Consider the following 27,531-nt stretch of genomic DNA (forward strand, 5'->3'; position numbering starts at 1 on the left):
TCAGGACTTCCTAAGGAAGACTTCTGTTCACCACCATAACCCCTGCTCCTAACAGAAGTCTTAGCACACCGCAGGTTTGCAAATACGTATTGACCAGTTTCATCAAACAACTGTATCTTCAATTTTTGAAACTGTACAGTCTCCAAATTTTAACTTTAATTTCAAAACTATGCATTTAAAAATCAACTGTGTTCACTGAGGTTTCCTTCATGGAAAAAACTCCAAAGAACATCTACCTATAACATTAACTAATTACTATTTAAGCAAAACAATCAAATTCCTTACCAACGAGCCGTATCATACCTATCCAGTTTCACTTCACAATCTCCCAGCCTCAGCCAAGCTGATGTCCTTAAAATCCTCTGTATCCATCTTATTTGTGACCTCCTCCTTGCCTCTGGTCACACTGTTCCCCCTACCTACAAAGCTCCCCGCCCCCCACCTCCATTATTGTTGTAAGAAAGTGCTTTCAAAAGTGATAAAGTGAACATATAGAAAGATGATCAAACAACTTAAGCATGTGTTTTCTCCCAATGCATATATTCTCTTACAGTGGAAAGGGAAGGATTACTCTCTGGATTCCAGAAGGAATTACATATAGAAATAAAATTGGCATAGCTTAAGTGTGAGTTCCCGGAATTAGAATCAAACTTTAACTTTATAACTTATCACCCATCTTCTTGGCTGGGGCAAGTAATTTACCCAGCTGATTTATACTCATTTTAGTACTTTTGCTTTTAGCCTTGAAAAACTGTGGTGGTTTGCAAAGTAGGTACTTGTTTTCACAGCTGGACCAATTAAGGATAAAAACCTAATATCCACAACATCTTTCACTGCAATTAAAACTTCATTACACCTGCTTTAAGTCTTTTTTTTTAAAAGGAAATCCTCACTGAATACATTCTTTGAAAATTTCACCTTGCCACTGAAGAAAGTCATTAAAATGATGGGCTTTGTCTTCCATTTTACTCTTTAACAAGATATATTCTCTGGGAACGAAATCTTCTCAGTTGTACCTTAAAATATACCCAGAATGAAAACACTTCTCACCACCTCCTTTGCTACCCCCCTGCTTCAAGCCACATCACTCTCACATGGATTATGACCATGGCTTCCTGGTCTGTTCCCCCAGCTCCATTTGTCTATTCAACTGTCCACTTAAGTCTATTCTCAACACAGCATCAGTGGGATCCTATTAAAAAGAGTTGATTATTTATTAATTATTCAATACTTCGTTAATTATTTACCTCTGCTCAAACCCTCCAATGGCTTCCCTTCTCATTCGGAATAAAGGCCTCTTGTAATCCGACCCCTTACTCTGTTCCCTCTTGGGTCTCATCTGCTTCTTCCCCCCCTTACTCAGTCTACTCCAGCAACTCTGGCCTCTTGCTGTTGGATAGCTCCCTAGGGAGGATTCCTCTCAATTCTGTCTAAAATGCAACTCCTTTTCTCTATTTCACAGTCCTTTATCACCATACAATCTACTACGCTGTCTTTTTATTTCTTTTGTTTTTGTCTCCCTCCAACCTTATGCAACTAGAAGGCAAGCACCATGATGACAGGGATTTTTGTTCATTTTGTTCCTGCTGTACCTCCAGTGCCTACAAAATAGGAGGCATTCCTATTATCGAATGGATGGATAGATGAGTGCTCGATATTAAATCTAAAATTTGCCTAAGGAGATCATATAGTGTTTCAAAGAGAAGCAGTAATTCTGACCGATGTTCTTTGAATATGAGTGGTTGATTAATACTATTTTATGGTATCTAAGGATTAAATGCTTTTTAGTAGTCCAGGTAAACATTGAAAATGCCTTCTCCCTCCTCTAAACTTCTGGGCATGAACTATTAAACTGTTTACTGATTACAAGTCTTTCTTTGACTTGGATGATTCTTTGAGGTCTTTGACCTCTCCCTCCCCTGAGTGGTTTGAATGACAGAGGGCACCACTTTCCAGACGAATTATCAATCCTAATTTTGGTTCCCACTGCACCAAACCTAATTCTGTCAAGTGAATGGCTCTACCATCCATCCAACCATTTGTTCAAGACAGAAACCTGGACATCATTCTTGAGCTCCTCCTTCCCTCACCCCTCACTTTCAATCCACAAGTCCTGTGATTTTTTACCTCCTAAATTTCATTTAAATGTATATACTTCTCTCCATCCCCACATCTATCACTGTAGTCAGGCTGTCATCATCCGTCACTGGAATTATTCAAAAGACTTACATGTCTTCCTACCTCAGTCTTTGTCAAAACATTCTCTTGACAATGCAGGCTGAATGATCTTTGTGAAAGCTTGGATTTAACACTCTGCATTCAATAGTACTTTAAAAGATCCCTTTGCTACCAGGACTAACATTAGTCACCATTTATTAAATGCTTACTATCTGCCAGGCACTTCACTAAACACTTTAAATACTACCACATTTAATCTCTTCTCATCCCACGTTTTTCGAGGTGGAAACAGAAAGCTCAGTGACGTTAACTAATATGCCCAAGATCACCAAGTTACTAAGTGGCAGAGATGTGATCCAACTCCAGTGTTACGCCAATCTAGAGGCCTGTGGTCCTAACCCTTACGTGGTATGAAGCAGTGGAGTAATGCCAATCGATTAAAACGCCCTTTAGGATCTGGACTGGGTTTACCTCCCCACGTTGAACTCAATGCAATAATGCCCTCTCACCTCTGGCCATTCCAAGCGCTATGGCCTTCTTTCCACATCCTCCCAGCCCTCAAAGCCCCAGATCCTCTTTGTCTGACCAGTTCTTTGTCATCCTTCAAGTCTCAGTTTAGACATCACTTCTTCCAGGAAGTTTCTTGTCTCAAGTTCAGACAAAGTGGTGCCCTTCCAGAAGACTTCCATAGCAGTTTGTATTTCCCAGATTATAGCACTTCTCTCAGTGTGGTAAGTACCCATTTCGGTTTTTGTTTTCTGCTACTTTTTCTATATCCTCCATTTCATTCACTGCTGTACCGTCTCACTTTTCACACTGTTTTGGACGCAGTCAGCACTCCACAGCAAGATGTATCAGTCAGTTTTGTTATTTCTAGAGCTTCCCATATTGCCTGGCCTCCCCTATGGCCCAAAATATATTAAGTGAACAAAGTAACGAATTATCCTTGAACATAAGTTTAGAACGTTTGCTCATCCTACAAATATTCTTCTATCTGGATGCAATCTCTTGGAATTTCTAAATCTACGCAGCATGTATTTGTATATCTCTGTCAGAAACGTCCATTTAAATTGTAAGCGCCTACAGAGCTGGTGAGCTGTGTCTGTTTAGAGTGTATTACCTAATAGGGCAGCTTGTTGTTTGTACTCTGACACACTATCTTGAAGCATTGTTCCACGTCAATAGATAACTGTTTCTATCCTCAGGGATTTTGTATATTTATAAACGTGACAATTCACTTTGCCTCATTTATCATGTAGTATCCGCGATTCCTAAACTAAATTCAAGATGCCCAGATTAATAATGCAAAAGAGCCATTTTTATTCAGGGAAATTGCATGTAAGCATCAAAAGGCTCTGCGTCCCCTCTGTTCACTAATAATTTGTTAGGAAAATACACGCTACAGAGAAGCTTAATTAAAGACAGGTCTAAGTTACTCATTTGGCATTAATGACGCCTGCGCCGCGTCAGCCGACCAGCATTTTGCCCCGGCTGGACTGACCGGTTCCGATAACGCAGAGAAACTACAAATCTCAGCATGCAATTCTCCAAAAAGCTCTAAGGAGACCAGCGAAGAGCGTCGCGGTGTACTCTGGGGTTTGTAGTGACCGACCCAAGCCCGACAGTCACAGCCCTGACACTTACCGGACCCAGCGACCACTAGGAGACTGAGAGACTCCCGGGGCCCAGAGACCTGCGAATGAAGCACTGCCCATAGCCGCAGGGCCAGGAACACCGCCACCGCTCCCCCCGCCGCGGCTAGGATGAGGGCGCCAGCCATTGAAAGGAACGACGCATGCGTGCCATCCCCCAGCGCCGGCTCTGAGGGCGGTCAAAGTTCAAGAACTACGGGCGCTGAGGAGACTCAGACTCGGCGCGTGGAGCCTCTTGCTGGGCTGGGCTGGCTTGCGCTGGGAGGAGTTCGGGGCCTGAGGCGGAAGTCCGGGCTCTCACGACCTTGGGGGCGGGCCCGCCGGCCTCTGCGCGGCCGTCGTTCAAGCGTAAGGTGACGTTGGGCAAGTGAAGGGCTGGAGGAGGTTGGTTTCTGCCTGTGACGAGATCGGGCGTCCTGTGCGCCCTACGGGCCCCGGAGCTCCCAAGTTAGGTGTCTCTCAGCGCTCCCAACTTCGTGAACTCCACTTGAGGCCGATGGCCCGCGTCGTCTTTCTCTTCTTTTCTTTTTCTTCTTTTTAGAGCGTCGAGGGAAATGTTTCTGTTGCACATGCAGACATTACTGAAAGTGTTTGCCAGTAAAACATACCTTGGTCCAAAAAGTGAATTTAGGGCCCTCATCCAAATCTCCTCTTTCCCAACACTCATGTTTTTAACTTTTCTAGGCGTTTTCACAACAGTGTGACCAGAGTAGCTGAGGGTCATCACCTCAAGTCATGCCATGATCCTGAGAGGAGTGGAAGCTCAGTGGCTCAAGGTAGAGAAGGCATCGTCCTACCATTCATCATTTCCGTTAATTTTACCATTAAAGCCAACGTCTCTGCCAACCCTAATTTGCTTATTTTTGTATCTACTTAATGCACATTGCAGCAATATGAAAATACTGGATTAGAGAAGCCGTTTCACCCCACATGTGATTTGCCTTCAGTCCGCTGTAGACCTGCAGGTTAGATAGGACGACTACACAGATGCGTAAACGGGTCCAGAAAGGTGAAACATTGCCTGAGTGAAACAATAGCAGATTTAGATTTAAAAACCAGAAATCCTAAATCCTGCTGCATAGGAGTTTTACATCGTGTGTTCCCTTGCTAAATTCAAACTTGCTTGATTACCACACTTCCCCAGAGCCTAGGATGTGTTTTAAAAAATACAGTCTCTCGAAGTCCGTAGGGAGCTGCTGAATCAGAATCTCCAGAGGACAGGCCTGGGATCAGCTTGTCTAATCAGTGTGTCAATTTCTATCAGCAAGCAAGTTTGGGAAATATTTAGGGACTTTGTGGCATTATTTTCTGGCTAATAGACCTCACAGCACTTCCCGTATTCAGTGTTCCATCAAATCCTCTTAACCCTACATCCTTATGATAAGGCCATAAGATGAATATTATTCCCCTCTTTACAGATAAAGAAATGGATTCTATAAAAGTTGAATAATTTGGCTAAAACTACTTACCTAGTAAGTGGTGGTGAAGGTTTATGGCTGTGGCCTTGGAAGTCAGTGCCTCTCAAATTTTGATGGAATTAGAATCCCCTGGGCTTCCAAATACGTAGTTGGAAGTCCAGCTGTAGGGCCTCTGGCATAGTATGAAAAAGAGCTTAAGAATATTGCAAAGGCTGTAGTTTTCTTTCATCTTCCCGCTGTGCTGTTCTCAGCAATGGTTTCAACCTAAGACTCTCTCTCCTCATATTTAATAGAAGATGTTAGTGGTCTCAGAAGTTACGTCCAGGGGCCGCCCCGTGGCTGAGTGGTTAAGTTCTCGCGCTCTACTTCCGCAGCCCAGGGTTTCGCCAGTTCCAATCCTGGGCGAGGACATGGCACCGCTCATCAAGCCATACTGAAGCGGCATCCCACATGCCACAACTAGAAGGACCCACAACTAAAAATACACAACTACGTACCCAGGGGGTTTGGGGAGAAAAAAATAATAAAATCTTTAAAAAAAAAAAAAAAGAAATTACATCTAGACAGGGCCATCTCCAGAGCCAAAAAAGAGGTGATCTTGTCACTGAGGATCTTGTTTTAAGGGTGAGGAAACCCTTTCCAGAACTCCTCACAGCACATTTTCTTTCACTCCTTCTGGCCATATTCATATCACTTCCCCATTCATAAAAGGAGTGAGACCTCAAAGCTGGCTGGGTAGGGTGGAGGATGACATACAACTCACCTGTTGTATCTGCCCTTTGATGGAGGGTGGGTCATGAACAAAATGGACATTCTCTTGGAGAGAAGGAAGTTGGAGCAGGGTGGAGGAAAGGTGAGTGTTGGGTAGGCAAATAATAGCATTTGGATTGCTGTGAAGATGGTGTGTCTGAGATGGCTTCATAAACTGACACAGCCAATGCAGATGTCGGGTATATTAATAATTACTAGGCTCCAGGCCCCAGAAGACGCCCTTGCATTCCTCATACTCCATTCCTTCACTAGTGTAATTACCTGTATCTGTAGGAAAAATCTATTTGACCATACCTGTCATGCAGCTGAAATGAATGGGTGTGATCAAGCATTTAGGGGCTGCCAGTAAATACGGAGAATCAAAGAGGGTGGGGTAGCAGACATTGTTTGGAGTTATTGGTTGAGTTATTTTGAATCAAGGCTAGGGTCAAACTGTTAGTGTTCCTGACAAGAAGGCTGAGGACTGCAGGGAGGAGCTAGGTGGTAGGCAGGGACAGGAACAAAGTGGGGAACTTCTGAACAAATAAATGTCTGCTGGGTGAGCTGAGTCCTGGGCTGTGACAGGCACAGAGTGTATAGATAATCAAGAGGTCAACAAGCTCCAGGATTAATCAGGAAAAGCAAGGCTGAGCAGGAAGAAGCAACAACCAAAATGTCTCTTGGGGAGGTGAGTTTCACTGACAATGCAAATAACAGATGCATGGGGGTAAATTATAGTGCTGTGAAAAGCATGAAAAATGTGTTAATAATTGACAAAATGAATAATGATATTGAGCCATAACCATTCGTAAGTAAAGTCTGGGAAGTGATTTTTATCTTCGAAAATCTGTTTCCCAAAGTTTCTGTGCTAAATATCTATTATTCATGAATATTTTAAAAGTTAAGATTATTTTGCACTATTTAGTAAGATTGTATTTGTTAATTTATTCAACATATTTAATGAGCACCTGCTAGGTGCTAGATTTAGGTGCAGGGAATCACCTGTTAGTAGGACAGTAGGCAGACAAAAACCTTCGACTAGGAAGATGACAGTGGAGGGAGAAGAGAGTAGATTGGAGATATATTTTATGGATAGAGTTGGTAAGACTCTTTGATGGATTAGATATTGGGAATCAAGATGGCTGCCGGAATTTTGGCTTAAAAACTGGTTGGATGGTGTCATTTGCTAAGAATAGACAGACAGGAAGAGAAGAAAGCTTTCGTGGGTAGAGTAAGAGGAGGAGAAGATGAAAATGAAGTGTTCTATTTTGGATGTTAGTTTGAATAGCCTTTTTAGCATGAAAATGGTTACATCAGATAGGCAGTTTCATGTACAAATCTGAAGCTTGGGTCAGAGCTAGAGGTATAAATTTAGAACTCAGCATATAGATGGTATTTAAAGCCATGGGACTGGGTGAGCTCACCTAGGGAGACAGTTTAGTTCAGTCCTGTCCAATAGAACTTCCTGCAAGGATGGAATTGTTTTATGTTCGTGTTGTCCACCATCCACATATGCCTGTTGAGCACTTGAAATGTGGCTACTGTGATTGAGAAACTGAATTTTAATTTTATTTCGTTTAAATTATTTTAAATTTAAACTCAGGAAAGAATGTCCACAAAAACCGAGAAAGGAAAATGATTTGAGAATGGGAGTGTAATCAGCTATGTCACATGCTGCTGATAGGTGGGATCAGGTGACTTGGGAACCAGTTAGTCACTGGGGATCTAAACAAGAGTAACATTTCCGTGGAATGGTGGTTATGGAAGGCAGAATGAAATAATGGGAGATGAAGAAAAGCAATCTCTGTAGACAATCGAGTTTTTCTTTGAAGGGGAATGGATAAATCAGATGAGAAAAGGAGGAGAATTTGGAATCGAGGAGACATTTTTTAAGATGGGAATTACTTGACATATTCATTTGATGTTAAAAATGAGCCAGTAGAGGAAAATTGATGGAGGAGAGAAAGGGAAGGAGAACCGGAACACATTTCTTCAAACAATGAAAAAGGTTGGAATTTTAGAGCACACTTGGAGGGGTTGGGCTCTGATAGGAGGAGGGACCCTTATCCTCCAGTAACAGGATGGAGGGCAGGGATATGGATGCAGATACTGGGAGGTTTGTAGAATTGGTGGTGAACGGATCAGGGTGTGGATACTGAGATTGCAGAGTACGAAAGGCTCAAGGAGAAAGAAGGTATGAAATAATCCTCTTGAAGAGTAATTGGCATACTAACCAGGATCAGTGTAGGAATTCTGGGCAGATCGGAATGCCCATTTGAAACTTGTGATAGCAAATGTAGAGAGAAACCAGTCCACACAATTATGTCTTTTTTCCCCACTGGAAAAGACAGATAGCTGGCTTTAACTAGAGTTAGACTTTTGACAGGTGAATAAATTGTAGAGACAACATTCTTTTCAAGGGAGTTAAGTCCATGAAATTTCCTCTGGACATAGTGTAAAGTGAAGACAGGAGAGTGGAGGTGGGACAGTGGATGAATAGTGGCAGAGTGTAAGGTCAGTGGATTGGAAGCCTAAAGAAGGTTGGAAAATTGCAATGAAATAATTAGAGTCAGTGAGCAATAGAGATAAGAGGTGGTGGTCAGATAGTGGGATGCTTGAAGTCAACATCGTGTTATTACTGTTGGTAGTATTTAGTGTGTGACTATAGGAATGGATGAAAAAGATTACAGAGGGTCACCTACATGGATGCTGAAGTCACTAAGGTGTAGAGAGGAAGATATTGAGCTAGGAGCTCAAGTCTTCAAGGAGTAAGAGGTCAGAAGATGACAGGAATCGAAAAAGAGCATTGGGTATAAGCTAGATATCTTCCATTTGTCCCTTGAGATCTACACTTCTACATTCCACCCAGTGCCATGGGAGCTGAAACCTATGGATTAAACCAACAGGTTTCCTTGCTCTCTGGTTCTAGTTGGGTTTGGCCAATGGGGATCCTCATCAGATCTGATGGAGGGAGGCTGGGTCCCTGAACTGAAGATCTCTGCTCTTCAACATGGCCTTCTCTATGTGTATCTCTCCATCTAGGTCCCAGAGCTCCCTTTCTTGTTTCTTCAGGCCTAGGGGTGGTAACAATTCTACTGTTACTAGCCCTGGGTTACTACACTATCCCTTGTACCTTCCTTACCTCATTTATGCCTTTGTAAATAGTCCCTTTATTAAATCATCTACAAATTAACCAAATTTGATATATATATCTCTCAAATATATCATACTATATAGCATGTGGCATTTATTTCCTGGTGGGGACACTGATACAGGATGGTACAACTGCATGACAAGAATTTCAAAGGAGCTGGAGTTTTTGAAAGAAGGAGGAATGGTTTGGAAGCAGTGATAGAGATCAAGAGGGATGCATTCCCCACCTTCTATGGGGGTGTGAGAAATGAATGGCCTGCGTTTGAAAGATATATTGAGGAAGTATGGGAGAGCAAGGCTTCAGCTTATGTGAGGACGTAGAGAAGACATTACAAAAGAAGTTGAAGATAGGAGGGAAGTTTGTAGGTTACAGATCAGGAGGTCCAAAGGGTGCTGTGAAAAGGTTTGAAGGACGGTGAGGAATGGGAGTTGGGTCAGATTGGAGGATTTTCGATTGACTATGGTGAAAAGAATCAGGATAATAATGGCTGACGTGAGAGGCTTCTGGGGATTGAAGTAAATAAGGATGAGTGCAAGCTCACAACACATTTCAGTTCAGTTCTACTAATACCTATTATGTGCTGCACACTAGGCTAGGCACTGGGGGTGTGGTGTGAAGACAGACCCAGTTCACACTCAAGGAGTGACTTCACAATGAGCCTGACTATGTGAACTGCACACCTCTTAACAGGGCCTCCTAGAGAAAAGCCACCCAACCCACGCTTTCATGGGCTGCCTCAGAGCATGGGCTGCTAGGGATCTGGGCAGCTAGGCCCCTTCCCACCAGAGTTCAACAATCTTCAATCCTAATGAGGGTAGTAGAGAATGGATAAAGAAGCCTGAAGCTTTCCTCCCTGAAGGGCCAGGGAGACCACTTTGGTCAGCAATATGTTTGCCCGTGACAAGGTAAGATGAAGCTGGGAGGGAGTTCTTAGTCTGAGCCAGAAACAGAACCGTGGCCCACAGCGCTCATGGTTGTGTGCTTTACCATCAAAGATCTTCTGGAAGATTGGGTAGGATGGGTGACAGAAATTGTCCTGGAACTACCCAGATAATCTTAGTTGTAGCCAAGAATTGTTTTTCTTTTTGAAATATACTAATATATGCTTTGTCATAGCCTTTTCCTGGATGAAGCTACTTCCTAGGACTCCTTGAATGCTAACCCTCAAAGGCTAAGGCAAATATTTTATACTTAAGTGGCATTTACTGTGTGCTTACTATATACCAGGCGCTCAGAACATGAATTAACTCATTCTCACAACAACCCTGTGAGGTAGGCATTATAATGATCCCTATTTTACAAATGGCGACATTAAGGTACAGAGAGATCACATCATTTGCCCTGGGTCACAAAGCCAGGAATTGGTAGTCAGGATTCAAAAAAAGCTCACACTCTTACCTTCTACAGTATCATTAAAAGTATTAGTTGTATATTTATACTAGCTACTCTGCTATATATTAAAGAAAGCAAGGTAGAAATATAATATTATTTACTATGCCTGACTTTTCATTTATAAAGTTAGAACTAAATAGGAAGAAAAGAATTTTGAAAATGGCTTTTTCACATGCCAGTCATGAATTTCTCTTCCATTTTCTAGCTTTTTCTCCAAGTGCATTCAAAAAAGGATACCAGATTAGATAGATAGATACACAGACATAGGTGTGTGTGTCTCTCTCCATATACATATATATGTATATCTCAGTCTTGATTCAAGCCTTGTTTAAGATGAATTTACAGTGAAATTACTAGACATGCTAATTTTATTCTCTCACTTTATGTCCGTTTATCTCAGACACATCCTTCTAGATATGTTTATAAATCCCTATCCCTAGCCTTATACACCCAAAATGTCTTATCAGTTCCAAATTTAACAGGACATTAAAATCTTATTTAAAAATATATTCCCAGACTATCATGATAAGTATCATACTACAATATACTATTTATTACTGAACATCACAATATTAGCTCCTTTAATATTCAAAGTTACCATATTTTTAGTTTTAGATCTATAAAGAAACAATTCTATTTCTGCTCTAAACACTGCTTGTCTTTGAAATCTGTTGAATTAATTTTCTCCTTGTCCCAACCCTCCCTCCCCCCAGAGCCTCTGCCTAGCACATCCATCAACTGTCTCTTCTTCTTTATTGTACATCTGCCCTTTTTTTTTTATATCTTTCTCAAATTCTTGTCTGCTGCAATAGAGCTTTTTATTTATATATTTATTTTTTTGCTGAGGAAGAGTCACCCTGAGCTAACATCCACTGCCAATCTTCCTGTTTTTGTATGTAGGCTGCCACCACAGCATGGTCATGAGAGACAAGTGGCATAGGTTTGGGCTGCCAAAACGGACCGTGCTGAAATTAACCACTAGACCACCAGGGCTGGCCCTACAGCTTTTGTCCTTGATAGAAACACACAAATTGTGTCTTTGCTCTTATCTGACTATACCTTATTCCTTGACTTTATATGAAGAAAAAACACGGCAAACCTCCTGTGAAATTCATATACATAATACGACATGCAGTCTACCAGGTAGCAAGCATTTATGTACTTTCTCAATGACCTCTTTCAATCTTCTTATGAACTTTACCACTATTATCCCCATTTTGTAGGTGAGGAAATTGAAGCTTTACCATGCTAACTCAACGCTGCTGGTGCTTTGATGTGACTTCCTGTGGATGTACTAAGGCCATCTAATGGCTTCAGGAAGCTAGTGATGTTACACAGCACAGGTACTTAATGCAGAAAACATGTTACATTAAGAAGAAGGGGATAAGAAAAATGAAATTTACAGATGTGCTACTTAAAGATTAGTGTTATTTTCTCTTGGAAATTTTGTGTAAAATATGAATACACTTTACAACAGTGGATAGCTCTTGCTGTGCCTTTTAACTTGGTTTCTTCTCAGCATCTCCATGACTTATTTAACATCCTGTTCATCTTTCATCAACATTGGGTGCCCTATTCATTGTGAATCCCTTCTCAAACAGGCTTATTAATTTACCGATAAACTTTTTTTTTTTTGAGGAAGATTGGCCCTGAACTAACATCTGTTGCCAGTCTTCCTCTTTTTGCTTGAGGAAGATTGTCACTGAGCTAACATCTGTGCCAATCATCCTTGATTTTGTGGGATGCTGCCACAGCATGGCCTGATGAGCGTGCTAGGTCTGTGCTTGGGATCTGAACCTGTGAACCCTGGGCTGCTGAAGCAGAGTGCACAAACCTAGCTACTATGCCACTGGGCCAGCTGCTACTGATAAACATTTTTGATAGGAATCTCAGATGACTTACGCCTTTTTCCAAACTTAAGATTCCCTTCTCCACACCAATACTCCAGTGGAATCTTTGTTCGTTATATTTGTTTTTGGAGTGAGTTGAAAGGTAATTTAAATTACTCTGAGAAAGTCTTAACATTTTGTAATACTTACTTAATATTTACCTAGGGAACTGTGGAATAAGTGTGTCTTAATTTAGAAATTTAAAAGAATCTCTAAATTTCCCTTTCTGACAAGAGGCTGTAAACTAAACCAAACCTCTTATGGTCGGTTTCCTCCATCAATTATGCCCTCTCTTTCCTGAGTCTTTAACCACTGACTCTCATTGTGTCTTTACCCTTAGCCTAGATAAAGCTCAACTCTCTCCCATTAAAAAATAAAAGCAAAATCAATAAAACCCTCCTTCCATCAGCCTGGCTCAGTGTAACTCCTTTAAACTACAAGCCAGCACAGCCCAACCACATTAAAATGGCACTCCAGTCTTTAACCACACCTTTTATCCCTTTGCCAGAGTGTTTTTCCACTCCCAGTCTATTTTAATGCAATAGGGCTATTTCATGAAACCGAAGCCTTCTGGTGAGCACAGAGCAAAGTTTTATTTTAGATGTCAAGAGGTGGTCCTCCTGAACATGTAGCCAGGCAGCATGTTCTTGGTGGACCCCAAGCATGTGGAAGAAGCATGGCCCTTCCAACACTACAGAAGTCAGGTATCGACTGACACAGGCCTTGCCCTAGACTGACACTGTCCTATGCATGCTGGATACCTCTGTAATATACTGACCTAAAGCTCATCTGAGTGTCTGAGAGCTTGGTTACATTAGTGCTGACCCAACTTGCTCCTACAAATAGATCTTTTCTCTGATAAAGCTTGCAAATAAGCGAGGCATGTGAGGTTTACCCTATCTCAGCCAACCCTCCCTGTCAGCCACCACTGTATGGCTCTCCAATAACCTTTCTGAAGGGGCCTGAAAAACCATCCAAGAGAGGGACCTTTCAGATTTAGGCCTCATAAGGAGAACTTCCTCTTCATTCTTCTGATGCCTCCTCCCCATCCTCTTGTATTTTTTTCTTCCAAACTTCACAGCCTGGTGGCCTTGTCTCATCCTTCAGATATATTAACCACTTCCCACCAAAGGAGGTTTTTCATCCTTTCATTATTTTTTTGTTTTCCTTGATCACAGTGCCTCAGACTTCATCTAAATGAGAATTTTCTTTTTCATTTTTTTTGGACTCAGTCCTTTGGGGCTCCGGAGGGTAATGGGCTCAAGTCTCATGAGTAAGGTTGAAGGCAAATCTCCTGTTAGTCTGTCTTCCTACCAAATGATCCCTATGTCACCTAGAACATAAGCACACACTGCAATAAGAAGTGTTCGTTTTCCTCAGAGACAGCACAGTCTAATTCTTTCTCTGTAAAATCATTTCTTTTCTTAAAGGAGATTGCTGCTTTCTCTGCCACTTTGAAGAAACAGCACGAACCTTAATTAATTAGAATTTGTTGATTCTGTATTGATTCTTCTTTTGGGGGGGTTGGGATGGAAGGGGGTCATATTTCCAGTTTAGTCTGGCAAACAAAAGTGCCTAAACTTTATGTTTTACTATTGCTGATTCGCATCCCTCTTCTTCATCCAGATTTATTGATTTATTGCCCCCCCCCCACAGTTGATATTCTAAAGGGGGAGGGTTGGCCCAAATTCCAGCTGTGACTGAGGTGCTTTGGGTGCTTCTTCATTTTCACACCCAGCTTGGGTCCCCTGACACTCCAGGGAACAAGCTATCTATCTCAGGCAGAAGTGGCAGGTACTGACTGTGGGAGTGGGAATGGAGACAATGTCTCTGGAGGCCCCAGGACCCTGTTACTATAGGATTCAACCACCACATCCAAGCGTAGTTCTGAACTTTGGGAAAACTTTCCCAGCCTAAGATGCAGAGTTCTCTCTTCTTCTAGCTAGTCAAGACGCACATTATACTCATGCTGCGCAGCGAGAACTGTGAACCACCCTACATTCTAGGACCCAATAGCCCAACTCAGCCCTTGGGTGCTGGTTCTCAGTCCGCATGCAAGTGGAACTAGTCGTAACTAGTTACAATCTTATCTCTTCTTTCTTAAAAAGTCAGTGTTCTTAAAAAAGACTAGTCCATGCTTGCTGTCTCATTTTTCTTTGTTCATTTCCACTTTTTAATTCACTGAAATCTAGCTTCTGCCATAACTATTTAACAGTAACTTCTAGATTTTCCAGGCCAAGGAGAATTTCTTTTTCTGATCTTTCTTATCTTCTCTCAGGCAATTAAAATTTTTTTCTCTCATTGATTTTCATTGCTCCATTTTCTTCTGATTCTCCTCATGTCACTATTGTTCTGTCTTGATATTCTTCTTGGGTCTTTCTTTCTCTATCTAATTCCCTTAAAGTTTTTTAAAAAAACACTTTTATTTATAAAATATATTCAGGAAAGTACTGGAAATAATAAAATGGAAACTTGGGTACCCATCAGCTAGATTTTGCTTTTTTTTTTTTTTTCAGGCTGTCATTCTCTTTCTCTCTAAGAAACAAAATCCTTATTTATCCCCTTTTGGTCTTTGTATTTCTAAGGGTTCTTAACCCTGGCTTCCTTTTCTTTTTTACTTTTCATGGCAGACTAATGTTTGTCACCATAAAATCCATTCTATTCTTTCTGGTCCTACATTCACTCCGCTGGAAACTACATTTCTTATCCTTTTTTGCAGCCAGGTATGATATGTGGGTAAGTTCTTGCCAATGGAATATAAGCAGAAGTGATGAATACAACTTTTGCCTTACCCTTTTAAAAGAAGATGGCTTGCCTTGGACTGCTTTCTGTCTTCTTTATGGACATGTCTATGACCAGCTGCAACTATTAAGATGAGGAAGACATCCTAGGAGAGTGTGGAACAACAAGACAGGAGGAGTCTGGGTCCTGAATGACCTCATAGAACTGAGTGTCCCCTCAGTCTAATCCCAATCGTTATGTGAGAGGGAAAGAAACTTCCATTTTCTTCATGTCACTGATTTCTGGGATCTCTTTATTATAGCAATTTAGTGTTTACTCCAACTAGTGAAAAAACTGATACCTGGGAATGGGGCACTTCTAACAAGATCTTGAAACATATACCATTACCTAGGAAGTCAGGCAATTGGCACTGAAGCCTTGCGGGCTGGGAAACTGGTGATGCTTGTAGTGCCATTGCAAATGTTTGGTAAAAATTTCACCTTTGCTCAACTTGTAAGGCTGACCATGTTCATTCTATGGGTGAACTTTAGGGGAAGCATTTGGAAAGAACCAACTCTTTTATGTTTTAGACCTATATTATCCAAATATAGGTATACCTATACTGGATTCCTTTGCATGGGTTTACCTCAGAAGAAACCTTAATTAAAACATGTCCAAGACTGAAATTATTTCATTTCTCCTTAAACATGTACCTTCTCTGTAACAGATTGCAACAAGTGGTCACAAACTCAACCCCTCCCTCTTTAAATGCTGCTTTGCATTGTGACTTTTCTGTTCTTCTCATCAAGGAGTGGACTCTAGATGGCCACCTCCTTGTATCTGGGCTTGCCTTCTGACTTGCTGTGATCAATAAAATGCAGCAGAAGTGATGATGTGGTAATTATGAACTTTAGCCCTGTGGGCTTTGCCTTCACTCTCTTGGAAAGCTTGTCATCATGTGAGGAAACCTGAGCTAGCCTCTTTGAGGATGAGTGGGTAGGTGGAGAAAGATGTCTAGCTGACATCTAGCACCAGCTGCCAGCATAACTGGCAACATAATTTCCAAGGCCCAGTAGGGCCCCTTGTTCCATAATTATTAAGAATTTTGAGACAGCAATAGTAGAACAATAAACCAAGCACAAGTCACTTGCCCATGCCGTGAAGCTTACCTTGACTGCCAGAGAAACCATCTTGGACCATCAAGCCCCTGCCAGGCTGCCACAGCCGACTGTCACCACATGAGTGAGCCCAGGCAAAACCAGTAGAAGAACTTCCCAGACCAAACTTCTGAGCCACAGAATTGTTAGTTCATAAATGATTGTTAAGCATGTAGTTTTGAGATATTTCCTTACGCAGCAATAAGTAGCTAAGATATCCTTAGTTATGGTCTCCTATCTGGATGATTAACGTCTGAATCATTCAACCTCACCCATACTTTTCACATCCTCCTATGAGGGCTGAGGAATTCTTTATGCTTTCTACTTCCCTCTCATACTATCCGTGAGATTCGGGATGAAACTTGCAGAAGTACTGCAGGCGACTTCTGGGGTTGTACAGGAACAGCATTCAGTGAGGGACAAAACAGACATGGTCCTCGAGAAACTGTGAAGTAGTATGAGGTTAGAAACGTAAGCCCTGGAGTCAGGCTTTCTTTCCTCACGTCTCAGCTCTACAATTTGTTCTGTTTCTTTGATAAATTATTTAACTTCCTTAGGTCTTAATTTTGTCAGCTGTAAAGTGGAAATAATAAAAGGAAATGTCTCATAATGTTATTTTGAGGCTTGAATGAGGACCAAATGATTGAGTCCTATAGGCCGGGCTTATAGAATAAATCCTGTAAGCCTGGCATATAGAATATGCCCACTACATGATATATGAAATGTGAATATTGGTCAGAAAGGCAAGCCACGATCACCTTAGGAGGAGAATTACCAAATGTAAAGTACACTGTATACAAGACTGTAACGGGAGATGTGGTGAGAGATCAGGAACTAGAGAGAGGGTGAACAGATTGTTTGGAAATCTAGGCAGAAGGGAAACCATCCAGGACTTGGTTCCTGCATCAGAAAGTCTAGAAGATATATGTTTCCTAAACTCTCTGCAAGCTACAGCAGCAAAGCAGAAATGCTCTTGGAGCAGATTTTGGATTAGAGGGAACAGTTCAAACAAATCTCAGCTTATTCTCCACCAATCAGCTTTTGAGGGCCCCCACCATTTTTAGGTTGGTTCTTGTCTTTTCCTTCCTCATATTCACCAATTATTTATTGAGTACCTTAGAATACAATGGATTACTTACAGACCAATTTCCTGTCCTCACAGAGCTTCAGACAAATAAGAGAGTCAATTAAGCCAGCAATCTCAATACTTTGTGAAAATTTAGGGATCAGGGAAAGCTTCCTGGAGGAAGTTACATTAATGTGAAACTCGAAATATAGATGAGTAGGCATCAACTAAGCTGGGGGGTGAGGGGAGAGATGGTGGTGAGTGTGTGTGTGTGGGGGGAGAATGGGGAGGGGGATATTCCAAGCCAAAAGAACAGCGTATGCAAAGGCATGGAAAGAAGAGGGAACTAGGAATTTGGGGAATAGTATGGAAGAATTGAGTTGGAAGCCAGAAATGGCTAGAGAGGAGGCTAATGGGATGAAATCTGTTCACTCTGTTAAAGAATTCGGACTTTATCCAAAGGCATTGGGAAGCCATTCAAGTGGTTAAGCAGAGGTACAGCAGAAGTACATTTAGAAAGAGTATCCTGATTATAATGTGGAGAATAGAAGGAGCAGGACAGAAAGCCTACCACTTGATTTTGCAAATAAAGTTTTATTGGAACACAACCATGCCCATTCATTTATATACTGTCTATAGCTGCTTCCAGGCCCTAAGTACAGAGTTGAGTAACTGATCATTTGGCCCATGAAGCCTGAAATATTTACAATCTGGCCCTTTTAGAAAATGTTTGCTGATCCCAGGGAGACTCTTGTAGTACCCTGGGTAAGACAATGGTGGCCAGCTTTGGGGAAGACAGTAGGAATACTGGAAAGGTAGACCTATGGAGTTTGTGCTAAATCATCAATGACTCAGAAGAAATCATGACCCAGATATCAATTGAGATAATGTTTTGTTTGTTTTTTTAGCGAGGTAATATTGATTTAACTCCCTGTTACACAACTTTTAAATAAAGTACAGCACTTCCCAAAGTGTTCTGCCAATTTTCCAGACATCTATGATTTTTGTATTACCTCTGGCCTTACTCCTACTGATGGGTGCAGCTTATGGACTGTCTCATCGTTCTGGGTGTGATATCTCCATTGGGCTCCTTTTTGATCTAGCAGTGGCACTTGACCCCATGATTTCTTCACTTACTCTACCACCACTCTCACTAACACTATGTGTTCGTGTGTGTGTGTGTGGAGAGCATTTAGGGGCAGTGGAAGGGTTACTGAAGATTTGGAAGACATGAAGGGAGTTGAAGAAATGCAAATAACTTAGAGTATTTTACATTTAAAAAAGTATTTTAGGTATCCTATGAAGTTGTTCTGCCTTCTGTCTCTTTTCTATCTTTCTCTTGCTTTTCTTTTCTCCCCAACTCCTTCCCTACCCCTAAGGGAATTTCTAATGTAGAACAGTCTCTTTTTTATTATCCTGTCTCTTGCTACGCATAATGACTTATCAAGGTGTTTTCCTCCGGAAAGAATTCTAGTACCAGCTTTTGAGAGAATTGGTTTAACTTCAATATAGTAGCAAGATGCCTGGGAACCAGGGTAGGGTACTGAGGATAGGCTTTGATCTGACTCATTCAGCTGGAGTAGCCAGGAAAGGAGGTAGTCCAAAGGAGGGGTAGGTAATGAAGTAGGGAATCCAAGATCACGTCCGCAAGAGTAATATAAATATCAGACCCAAGAGGTGAGTGTGAGGTTGTAAGTAAGAGAGGAGGCCAGGCATCTAGAATAAAGGAAATCAACTGAAAGAACTATATTGTAGACTCTTGACCCCTTGTGAAAGGAGGTTGTGTCTTATCTACTTTTATACATGTACCACTTAATACGGTGTTAGATACAGAGTAGAGACACAGAAATGTTTGATAAACTGAACCCTTAACCTCATGCCATTCCTGAAATCTGGTTCTCTTTGTGCTCCTGGGACTTTGCTGTTTTGATACAGATCAATCTACCAAGTCTGAACAAATCAAGCAGTATTGGTTTTATTTCTAAATGACCTAGGTAAAAGAGCATCAGTAAGGGTATTAACTAACATGTTCTTCCTTCAAAAAGACCTAAACTAGGTCTCAGTGTGTTTGTATCATAACAAAAATAGCAATAAACAACTGTTAATACTACCGCCATCATTTATGGAATGCCTATTAGATCTGAAGTAGAGTAGCAGGTGCTTACCTATGTTCTTTCATTTAGCCTCATAATGACCCTATTATTATATTTGTTTTACAGATGAGGAGACTCTGGCTCAGAGAGGTTCTCTTTCCTTAGGTCATGATAAGTGGCAAGTTGTCTGACTTCAAAACTCTTGATCTCAATAATACTAGCCTTTGCTGCCTCATAACTGGTTGCCCTGCCTCCAATTTTGAAACCTTTCATCTCTTCATTCCCTTGCTTAAAATCCTTCATTATTTTCTCATCTCCTCCTGAGCAGAATCTGCAATATTTAGTGCAGCATGATTTATTTTTCACAATCTCTGCCTACTTTAGTGGTCTCATCTCCCATTGCTGTTTCTGTAAATGCATATTGAGTTCCAAACATTGCTGATTCCTGGGGATGTGCCAAACTCCTTCATGCTTCCAGGGGTTTGCGTGCTCTCCTTCTTTCTGACATGATCATCTGCATCTGCCTGGGCTTCAAAACCAGGGACCCGATTTCTAACAATCTCTCTGGATTTTGATTCTCTTATTAGTAATTTGAGATGATATTTCCTACACTTTGGAAAGAGGTTATCTGGGATGAATTGTGGCTTTGCCACTCACTGGCTATATCGTCTTGAGAAAGTTGCTTGATTTCTCTAAGCCTCAGGAATTTTTTCTTCATAACATAGGATAATGATGGTTATCTAAAACAGTGCTTGATACATAGTGAGTACTCAGAGTGGCTATTATTATAAGGCTCTTGTGCAAATTAAAATTAACATACGTAATGATCTGGCACAATAATTGTTAGCACACTGTGCTTCATTACTGATTTCTTGCTCACCTTTCAAGATTCAGCTCAAATTCACCTTTATGGTGCTTTTCTGTAAGCATTCTGTACATTCTGCCCATGGTTAGCCATTTTGCCAATGGTGCTCACATACCTCTGCTTTCACTTATTATATCTCATGTAATTATTTGCTTAAGTTCTCATATCCTCTGCTAGTCTGGACTCTTTGAGGACAGGAACTATTTTATTATCCACCCAAACCCAGCAAAAACAGTATTTTACACATATTGGTTGATCGATTGAATGAATATATTCATTAGTAAACAAGAATGAGTCTCAAGGAACTTATGGTTGGTAGTAATACTACCATTAGTACTGTTACTACTGTGTAATGTTTGTCAAGTATCATGGGCTCAATACTCGGCACTCAACTCATTTAATTCCCACAATAGCTCTATTGGGTAAGTACTATCTACTATCCCCATTAAAACTTTTTAAAACTAGGAAATTTTATCACCATTTTACAGATAAAGTAACTGAGGCTCAGAGAAGTTAAGCAACATACTCAAAGGCACACAGCTAGTAAGAGGTGTAGAAATAAATTTCATGTTTCAGTAGAAAACTGCATGGCCTATAGCACACCTTCCAAGTCATCTGACTCATGCCTTTATTATCTTTGAGCTAGTGCCATCTTTCTGGATTACCTAACTGTAGCCTGTTATCATCTTTGAGCCATTTTACAACTCTGTATAGAGGTCTTTTTCAGATTCTGAAAAATTCTGGTTCCCTCATTGAAGGAGTTAAATAAAATCTTTAAATTTTTTTTCTTTTCTATTTGTATCAGAGTCATGATTTTAGCTTTTTCTGAAGATATCTTTAACAGAGATATCACTGGAATGCAACTCCCAGTCTGACTGACTTCAAGGTCCATTTCTGCAACTCGCCGGTCTGTGACTTCACTGTGCGCTTTACTGGGGAGCTTGCTCTTAAACAGTTGAGTTCTTAGTTCTACCTCCAGAGACTGATTCAGTAGGGTTTTTGTTTTTGTTTTGTTTTTCACAAGATTCTGGTTATTCTGTGGCAGATGGTCTGAAAAACACTGCTTTGAACAACTCTATGATACTGCTTTTTTAGTAGGAGAAACGAAATACTTGTACGAAGCAAGTTATAAACTAAGTTTCGAAGAAGGAGATAAGAGGAAGAGAGGAATTCTGTCTGGAGGAATCTGTAAGTTTTATGAAGAAAGTGGCATTTGATCTGGGCCTTAAAACTAGGAAGGTTTTGATAGGGAAAGATGTGCAGAGAAGAGATTCTCTGTTTTGGAAGCAGCATGAGCAAAGGCAAGGAGGCAAGAAAATGCACAGCATTTTTTTGTGGGGAATGACTCGTGGTTGGATTTGGCTAGACTGAATAAAGAATGTGAGAGGGCGAGTATGAACCATAAGACTGGAAAGGTAGGTCTGAGTGAGAATGGAGGACTTTAAGGCTCTGCATTTATTTAACTGGCAATAAAGAGTAATAGAAAGCTTTGACTGGAGGTGAAAGGATAAGAAGATAATCAACAGCAAGTTAGAAGAATCCTGAAGAAGCATGAGGTTGGAGAGAGAGAGAGAGGCAATGTATGAATGACAAGGAAAGGGAAGATGTGAGATCACAAGGATTTGAAGTCTCTTCTGTAATTAATAAATATATATATTTTTAAGATTGGCACCTGAGCTAACATCTCTTGCAAATGTTCTCTCTTTTTTTTCTTCTTCTCCCCAAAGACCCCTAATACATAGTTGTATATTCTAGTTGTAGGCCCTTCTGGCTCTGCTATGTGGGACGCTGCCTCAGCATGGCTTGATTAGCTGTGCTAGGTCTGTGCCCAGGATCTGAATCCGCGAAACCCTGGGCTCACGAAGCAGAGTGCATGAACTTAACCACTCGGCCATGGGGCCGGCCCTTCATTAATGACTATTTATTGAGGGTCTGTTGTGTGTGACACATGGGGTACTAAGCACTGGGAGAAGATGGGAAGGAAATTATTATGCTGGCACATTGTGTATAAAGGCTCGAAGAGGGAATATGCCAGAGAGACATCAGAGGTTAAAGAAGGCATACGGGCCTAAACTCAGTGAGTGAAAGAGGAAGGGTAGAGGAGGTAAATATATGAAAGATCTTTAGGGAGTAGAATTGACAGAATGGTATCTATGTGGACACAGAGGGCTAAGCAAGAGAAAGGAGTCTGGGAAAACTGAGGTTTCTGGGTTGGGTGATTAGAGGCATGATGACTCCATAAATTGAGAAAAGTGAGGAAGAAGAGTATGGGAGGACGGGGATAACGACTTCTATTTTATTGCATTTAGAGAATCTGGCAACATATAGTAGGATGTTGGGAATGTAGATCTGAAGCTCAAGAAAGAGAATTTTAGACAGCTGTTGTGTAAGTGGAGTTGATGTCAGATACAGTTCATTGGATTGAGGGAACAGGGAGGACAGAGTTAAGCCAAAGCTGAGATCTTGCACAAATGGGATGAGGCCATTACCTGAGTGGGTAGATGTGAACTGAGCAAAAGGTTAATTGCAAAACGTAGAGCTCAGAATTAAAGCAAAAAAGCCCACATGTTATGAGGTGCAAGGAATCATCACAACTTGGAGATGACAAGGTCAACGACTAGGAGAATGCCAGAGCTGATTAAGAAATGAGAGTGAAGTAGGTGGCTCAAGTTGAAGAATGTTTTTCCCAGGACTTATTTCAGGGGTGGTGCTATATTTGTTTGGAAGAACTTTAGGCAAGCAGGGAAACTCCAAGGAGTTTAAGTAACAGAAGATGCTCATTCAATTCCCATGTCGGGAGGAAGAGGGAGAAGAATATAGAGCTGATGGGAGACCATTCAGCTTCTCAGGAAACCCTTAATCTGCTGTAAAGTTGAGGGAAAAAAATGGAATTCTTCGAGCTGATTTTCTGTGGGCACCAGTGCAAGGGCTAAATTCCCAGTTCAGGATGATCAAGTGCTAACAGGGATGTCAGTGAGTTAACTCTTTGTATTTTTATGTTGATTTCCAAATTCAAAGAATGCTTAGTTTTTATTGTCATAATGGTCATTACAGACCAAAGAAGGGCAGATCTATAAAAAACCCCTAAGTTATTCAGGGGACCTGTGGTTTTGAACTTTAGCTCTATTTGTTTGTCCCTCCCCCTTCCAAATCAATATAACAAATGTTGAATCTAGGCAGTTGGTATTCTTAGCTGTTGATTATATTTACTTCTTTTCCAAGTATTTTTGTGTATAGCTAGCAATCAGAATTTACACAGTTGTTGAAGTTTCCTTTGATGTTCTTAGAATGAGCGTTCTTTGTTGAAAGAATTGATAATTTGGATTAAGAAAAGTGAATTGAAATGAGTTTCTTTCACCTCTGCATTGATGCCTTAGGGAGGCCACTTTCCCTTTCTAGTAGAATACTGTGTGGATAAAACTGTGTAACAAGCCAAGTCCTGGTAGTTTTTAAAGTGTCACCTGGTACAGGACTTACTGTGCAAACCAGAAGGCAGTTCCTTTCTAAAAGAGAAGGCAAAGCAGTTTTTTAAAATCACTTGAGTCTCTTTCATTACCTTTAGGTAATGGCTCAGGACAAAAAATGAGGGGAAGCACGTCATTCTTTTGTGCTTTTCCTCGCGAGAATGTAGATTATCAGTTAGGACTCTCCACTAGCCATAGAACTTTGAACTCCTAAATGAGTTCCTTGACAAGCTGAGGAAAGTAGGGAAAATTGTTGTGGGGAGAACCCACACACAACACCCATCTTGCAGGGTGCAGTGTAAGGTGCAAAGGTGTACAAGACAGAAACTTTGTCTTCAAGCAGTTTAAAATCCAGGTGTGTTCAGTGATCCACCTCTCGCAACACAGTCGTGAGACTCAATTGTGCTTTGGACTCTGATGTGTTATAATGTTCCCTCTTCTATTGGTGGTGGCCTTTGATAGTCAGGCACTTGTCCAGAACTCAGCCGGACGTTGGTGAATATATGATTTCATCTATTTCTAAATTCGGAAAAGATTTATTGTTTTCTTACTGATGATAGCAATGGAGATAAATTAGAAGGTGTAGGAACAAGACTGGAGCCAAGGAGACTAATTTGGAGGCGATTCCTCTAAGGCAGACACTGAATGCTTTTCTGGGGGCAAGAAAGGAGTCAAAGGTGACCCCCAGTTGTTGGTGGATAATGTAGCCATGCAGAGAGATGGAGAACCATTGCAGATAAGATTGCATCTGCAAACTGGTTATGGCCAAAGACCAAAGTCTGAAGACCTCAACTTCTATCTATAAATGTTCAGAGGAAAACTGAATTTCATATCTACATCAAAACAAATAATTTCTAAGCTAAAAAAAATTCTGACATTTCATTTTAATTTGGTATATATATGATTTTTGTGAAATGCTTCATTTATATTTGATTGTAGGAAGAAATCATAGGTTAAGTTAAATTTCCTTGTTCTGATGGTCTTTTCATTATTTATTTATTTATTTTTTAAAGATTAGCACCTGGGCTAACAACTGTTGCCAATCTTCCTTTGTTTGTTTTTTTTAAGGATTGGTACCTGGGCTAACAACTGTTGCCAATCTTTTTTTTTTTTTTTTTCCGCTTTATCTCCCCAAACCGCTCCCCTGTACACAGTTGTATATCTTAGTTGCATGTCCTTCTAGCTGTGGGATGTGGGACGCCGCCTCAACATGGCCTGACAAGCGGTGTCATGTCTGCGCCCAGGATCCGAACCCTGGACCGCCGCAGTGGAGCGTGCGAACTTAACCACTCGGCCATGGAGCCGGCCCCAGATCTTTTCATTATTGATATTATAGTTTCTAATATGTTGTGCATAAACAGTATTAATAGTGAAAATTTTCCTTATCCTACAATCCATTTCTCCCTACTTTTTAGCTGTTAAACATTAGGTTAGCATTTTGGGATACTCCATGTTTTATTACAAAATATGTTTGACAAAGTTTGAAGACATATAATTGTAACAGTCTTTTGAAAATTATTTTTTACCTTGTATTTTCTACTATGGGGAATTTTAAAATCTGTAACCTGAACCCTACCTTTCCTTGTGGAAAATAAATTCCCACAAGATGATTTCTTTTTTCTTGGAACTAGATTCTCTTCTTTTTAAAATAAAAAATTTCATAGTATATTGCAAACTATAATAAAAGTATTTTGCAAAGAGCTAGCAATGGGTAATTTTTCAAAACTATTTCTTGCTCAAGGGCAAAAATGTTTCGTTTTTACTAAAATGCAAAGAACACAGGCCTCAAGATTAAGTGGGAGATCTGAATGCAGCACATACATTTTCCATATAAATAATAATTTTAACTGTCACTCTCTTTTTAATTTAAGTAATTTTTTATTGAAGTAACATTGGTTTATAACATTACATAAATTTCAGGTGTACATCATAATACTTTGATTTATGTGTAAACTACATTGTGTTCACCGCCCAAAGTCTAGTTGCCATCTGTCAGTGTAGAAATGTGCCCTTTCACCCATTTAACCCTCTCCCCTCCCCACTTCCCCTTGGGTTCTGTTTTTGTTTTTTATTTTTTTTTCCTTGAGGATGATTTGCTCTGAGCTAACATCCTTTGTCAATCTTCCTCTTTTTTTCTTTGTTTGAGGAAGATTAGCCTTGAGCAAACATCTGTGCCAGTCTTCCTCTACTTTGTATGTGGGTCACACCACAGCGTGACTGATGAGTGGTGTACAGTATGCCTGCGATCTGAACCTTCAAACCCGGGCCCTGAAGAAGAGCATGCTGAACTCAACCACTATGCCACAGGGTTGGCCTCTTTGGTGTTGTTTTTTTGTCTTCCACATGTGAGTGAAATCATAGGGTATTTGCCTTATTTGGCTTAGCGTAGAGCGCTAGAGATCCATCCATGTTGTATATCTTTTTGAATTAATGTCTTCATGTTCTTTGGATAAATACCCAGCAGTGGAATAGCTGGATCATATGGTAGTTCTATTCTTAATATTTTGAGGAATCTCCATACTGTTTTCCATAGTGGCTGCACCAGTTTACACTCCCACCAGCAGCGTGCGAGGGTTCTCTTTTCTCTACATCTTCTCCAACACGTTATTTCTTGTCTTTTTAATAATAGCCATTCTGATGGGTGGGAGGTGATATCTCATTGTAAGTTTGATTTGCATTTCCCTAATAATTAGTGATGTTGAACATCTTCTCATGTTCCTTTTGGCCATCTAAATATCTTCTTTGGAAAAATGTTCAGATTCTCTGTCCATTTTTTAATTGGGTTGTTTGTTTTTTAGTGGTTGAGTTGTATGAGGTCTTTATATATTTTGGATATTAACCCCTTATCAGATATGTGATTTGCAAATATCGTCTCCCAATTATTAGGTTGTCTTTTCATTTTTTTGGTGGTTTCCTTTGCTGTGCAGAAGCTTTTTAGTTCGATGTAGTCCCATTTGTTTATTTTTTTCTTTTTTTTCTCCCTTACCAGGAGAGGCATGATCTCAAAAAGATACTGCTAAGGCTGATGTCAAAGAGCATACTGCCTAGGCTCCTTCTAGGAGTCTTATGGTTTCAGGTCTTTAATTCATTTTGTGTATGGTGTAAGATAATGGTCTACTTTCATTTTTTTGCATGTGGCTGTCCAGTTTTCCCAACACTATTTATTGAAGAGATTTTCCTTTCTCCATTATACGTTCTTGGCTTTTTTTGTCAAAAATTAGCTGTTCACAGATGTGTGAGTTTATTTCTGGGCTCTTGATTCTGTTGCAGCATATACATTTTCTATATCAATAATAATTTTAGCTGTCATTCTTGATGCTTCCAGCTTCTCATATAGAGTCTGTAAAACAGGAACATCAGTTAGTGATAGACATGATTTAAATGTAGGGGATGGGTTGATTATAGTAATACCATTGCATAAACAATAGTTGTAATGACATTAGAAGATCAGTTTGATTGGGACATATAAGGGAGATAATATGTTTGTATATTAAAAAAAAATACTGCAATGAAAATTGCTCTTGTTTTTTGTTTTTAGTTATTTTTAGGATTGTTCATATGACCAGTAAATGTGAACATATGACCAGTGAAGTAGTTGATTTATATCACTACAAAAATTTGATCCTTTTGGAATTGAATATATTTGGCAAAGGATGTGGGTGGGGCAGGAGACGTTTACACTAAGGAATATTTCTAAATTCTAAAATTGTATTTAGCTATAAGGTCTATGAA

General features: G+C 40.4%; 2 protein-coding genes across 5 annotated transcripts in view; one reads left to right on the plus strand and one right to left on the minus strand.

The window, feature by feature from the left end:
* The window catches only part of ALG14 (ALG14 UDP-N-acetylglucosaminyltransferase subunit), a 90,590-nt gene extending 86,490 nt beyond the window's left edge, over positions 1–4,100 (minus strand). Inside the window, exon 1 of the mRNA XM_046645583.1 lies at positions 3,823–4,100. Coding sequence (XP_046501539.1) covers positions 3,823–3,958 — 136 coding nt within the window. The 5' untranslated portion in view covers positions 3,959–4,100. The remainder of the gene's footprint in view (positions 1–3,822) is intronic.
* Positions 2,807–27,531, plus strand: part of TLCD4 (TLC domain containing 4) — a 99,119-nt gene continuing 74,394 nt past the window's right edge. The window contains exons 1-2 of one of the 4 annotated variants that reach the window (XM_046645579.1): positions 2,807–2,909; positions 4,515–4,606. The gene's annotated coding sequence lies outside the window, so the exon portion shown is untranslated. Of the gene's footprint in view, positions 2,910–4,514; positions 4,607–6,482; positions 6,687–11,767; positions 11,888–23,137; positions 23,309–27,531 lie in introns of those variants that run through there. The other 3 variants (XM_046645577.1, XM_046645576.1, XM_046645580.1) reach the window with 3 other exon arrangements.

Source organism: Equus quagga, chromosome 18 (assembly GCF_021613505.1).
Source record: "Equus quagga isolate Etosha38 chromosome 18, UCLA_HA_Equagga_1.0, whole genome shotgun sequence".
NCBI classification, from domain to species: Eukaryota; Metazoa; Chordata; class Mammalia; order Perissodactyla; family Equidae; genus Equus; species Equus quagga.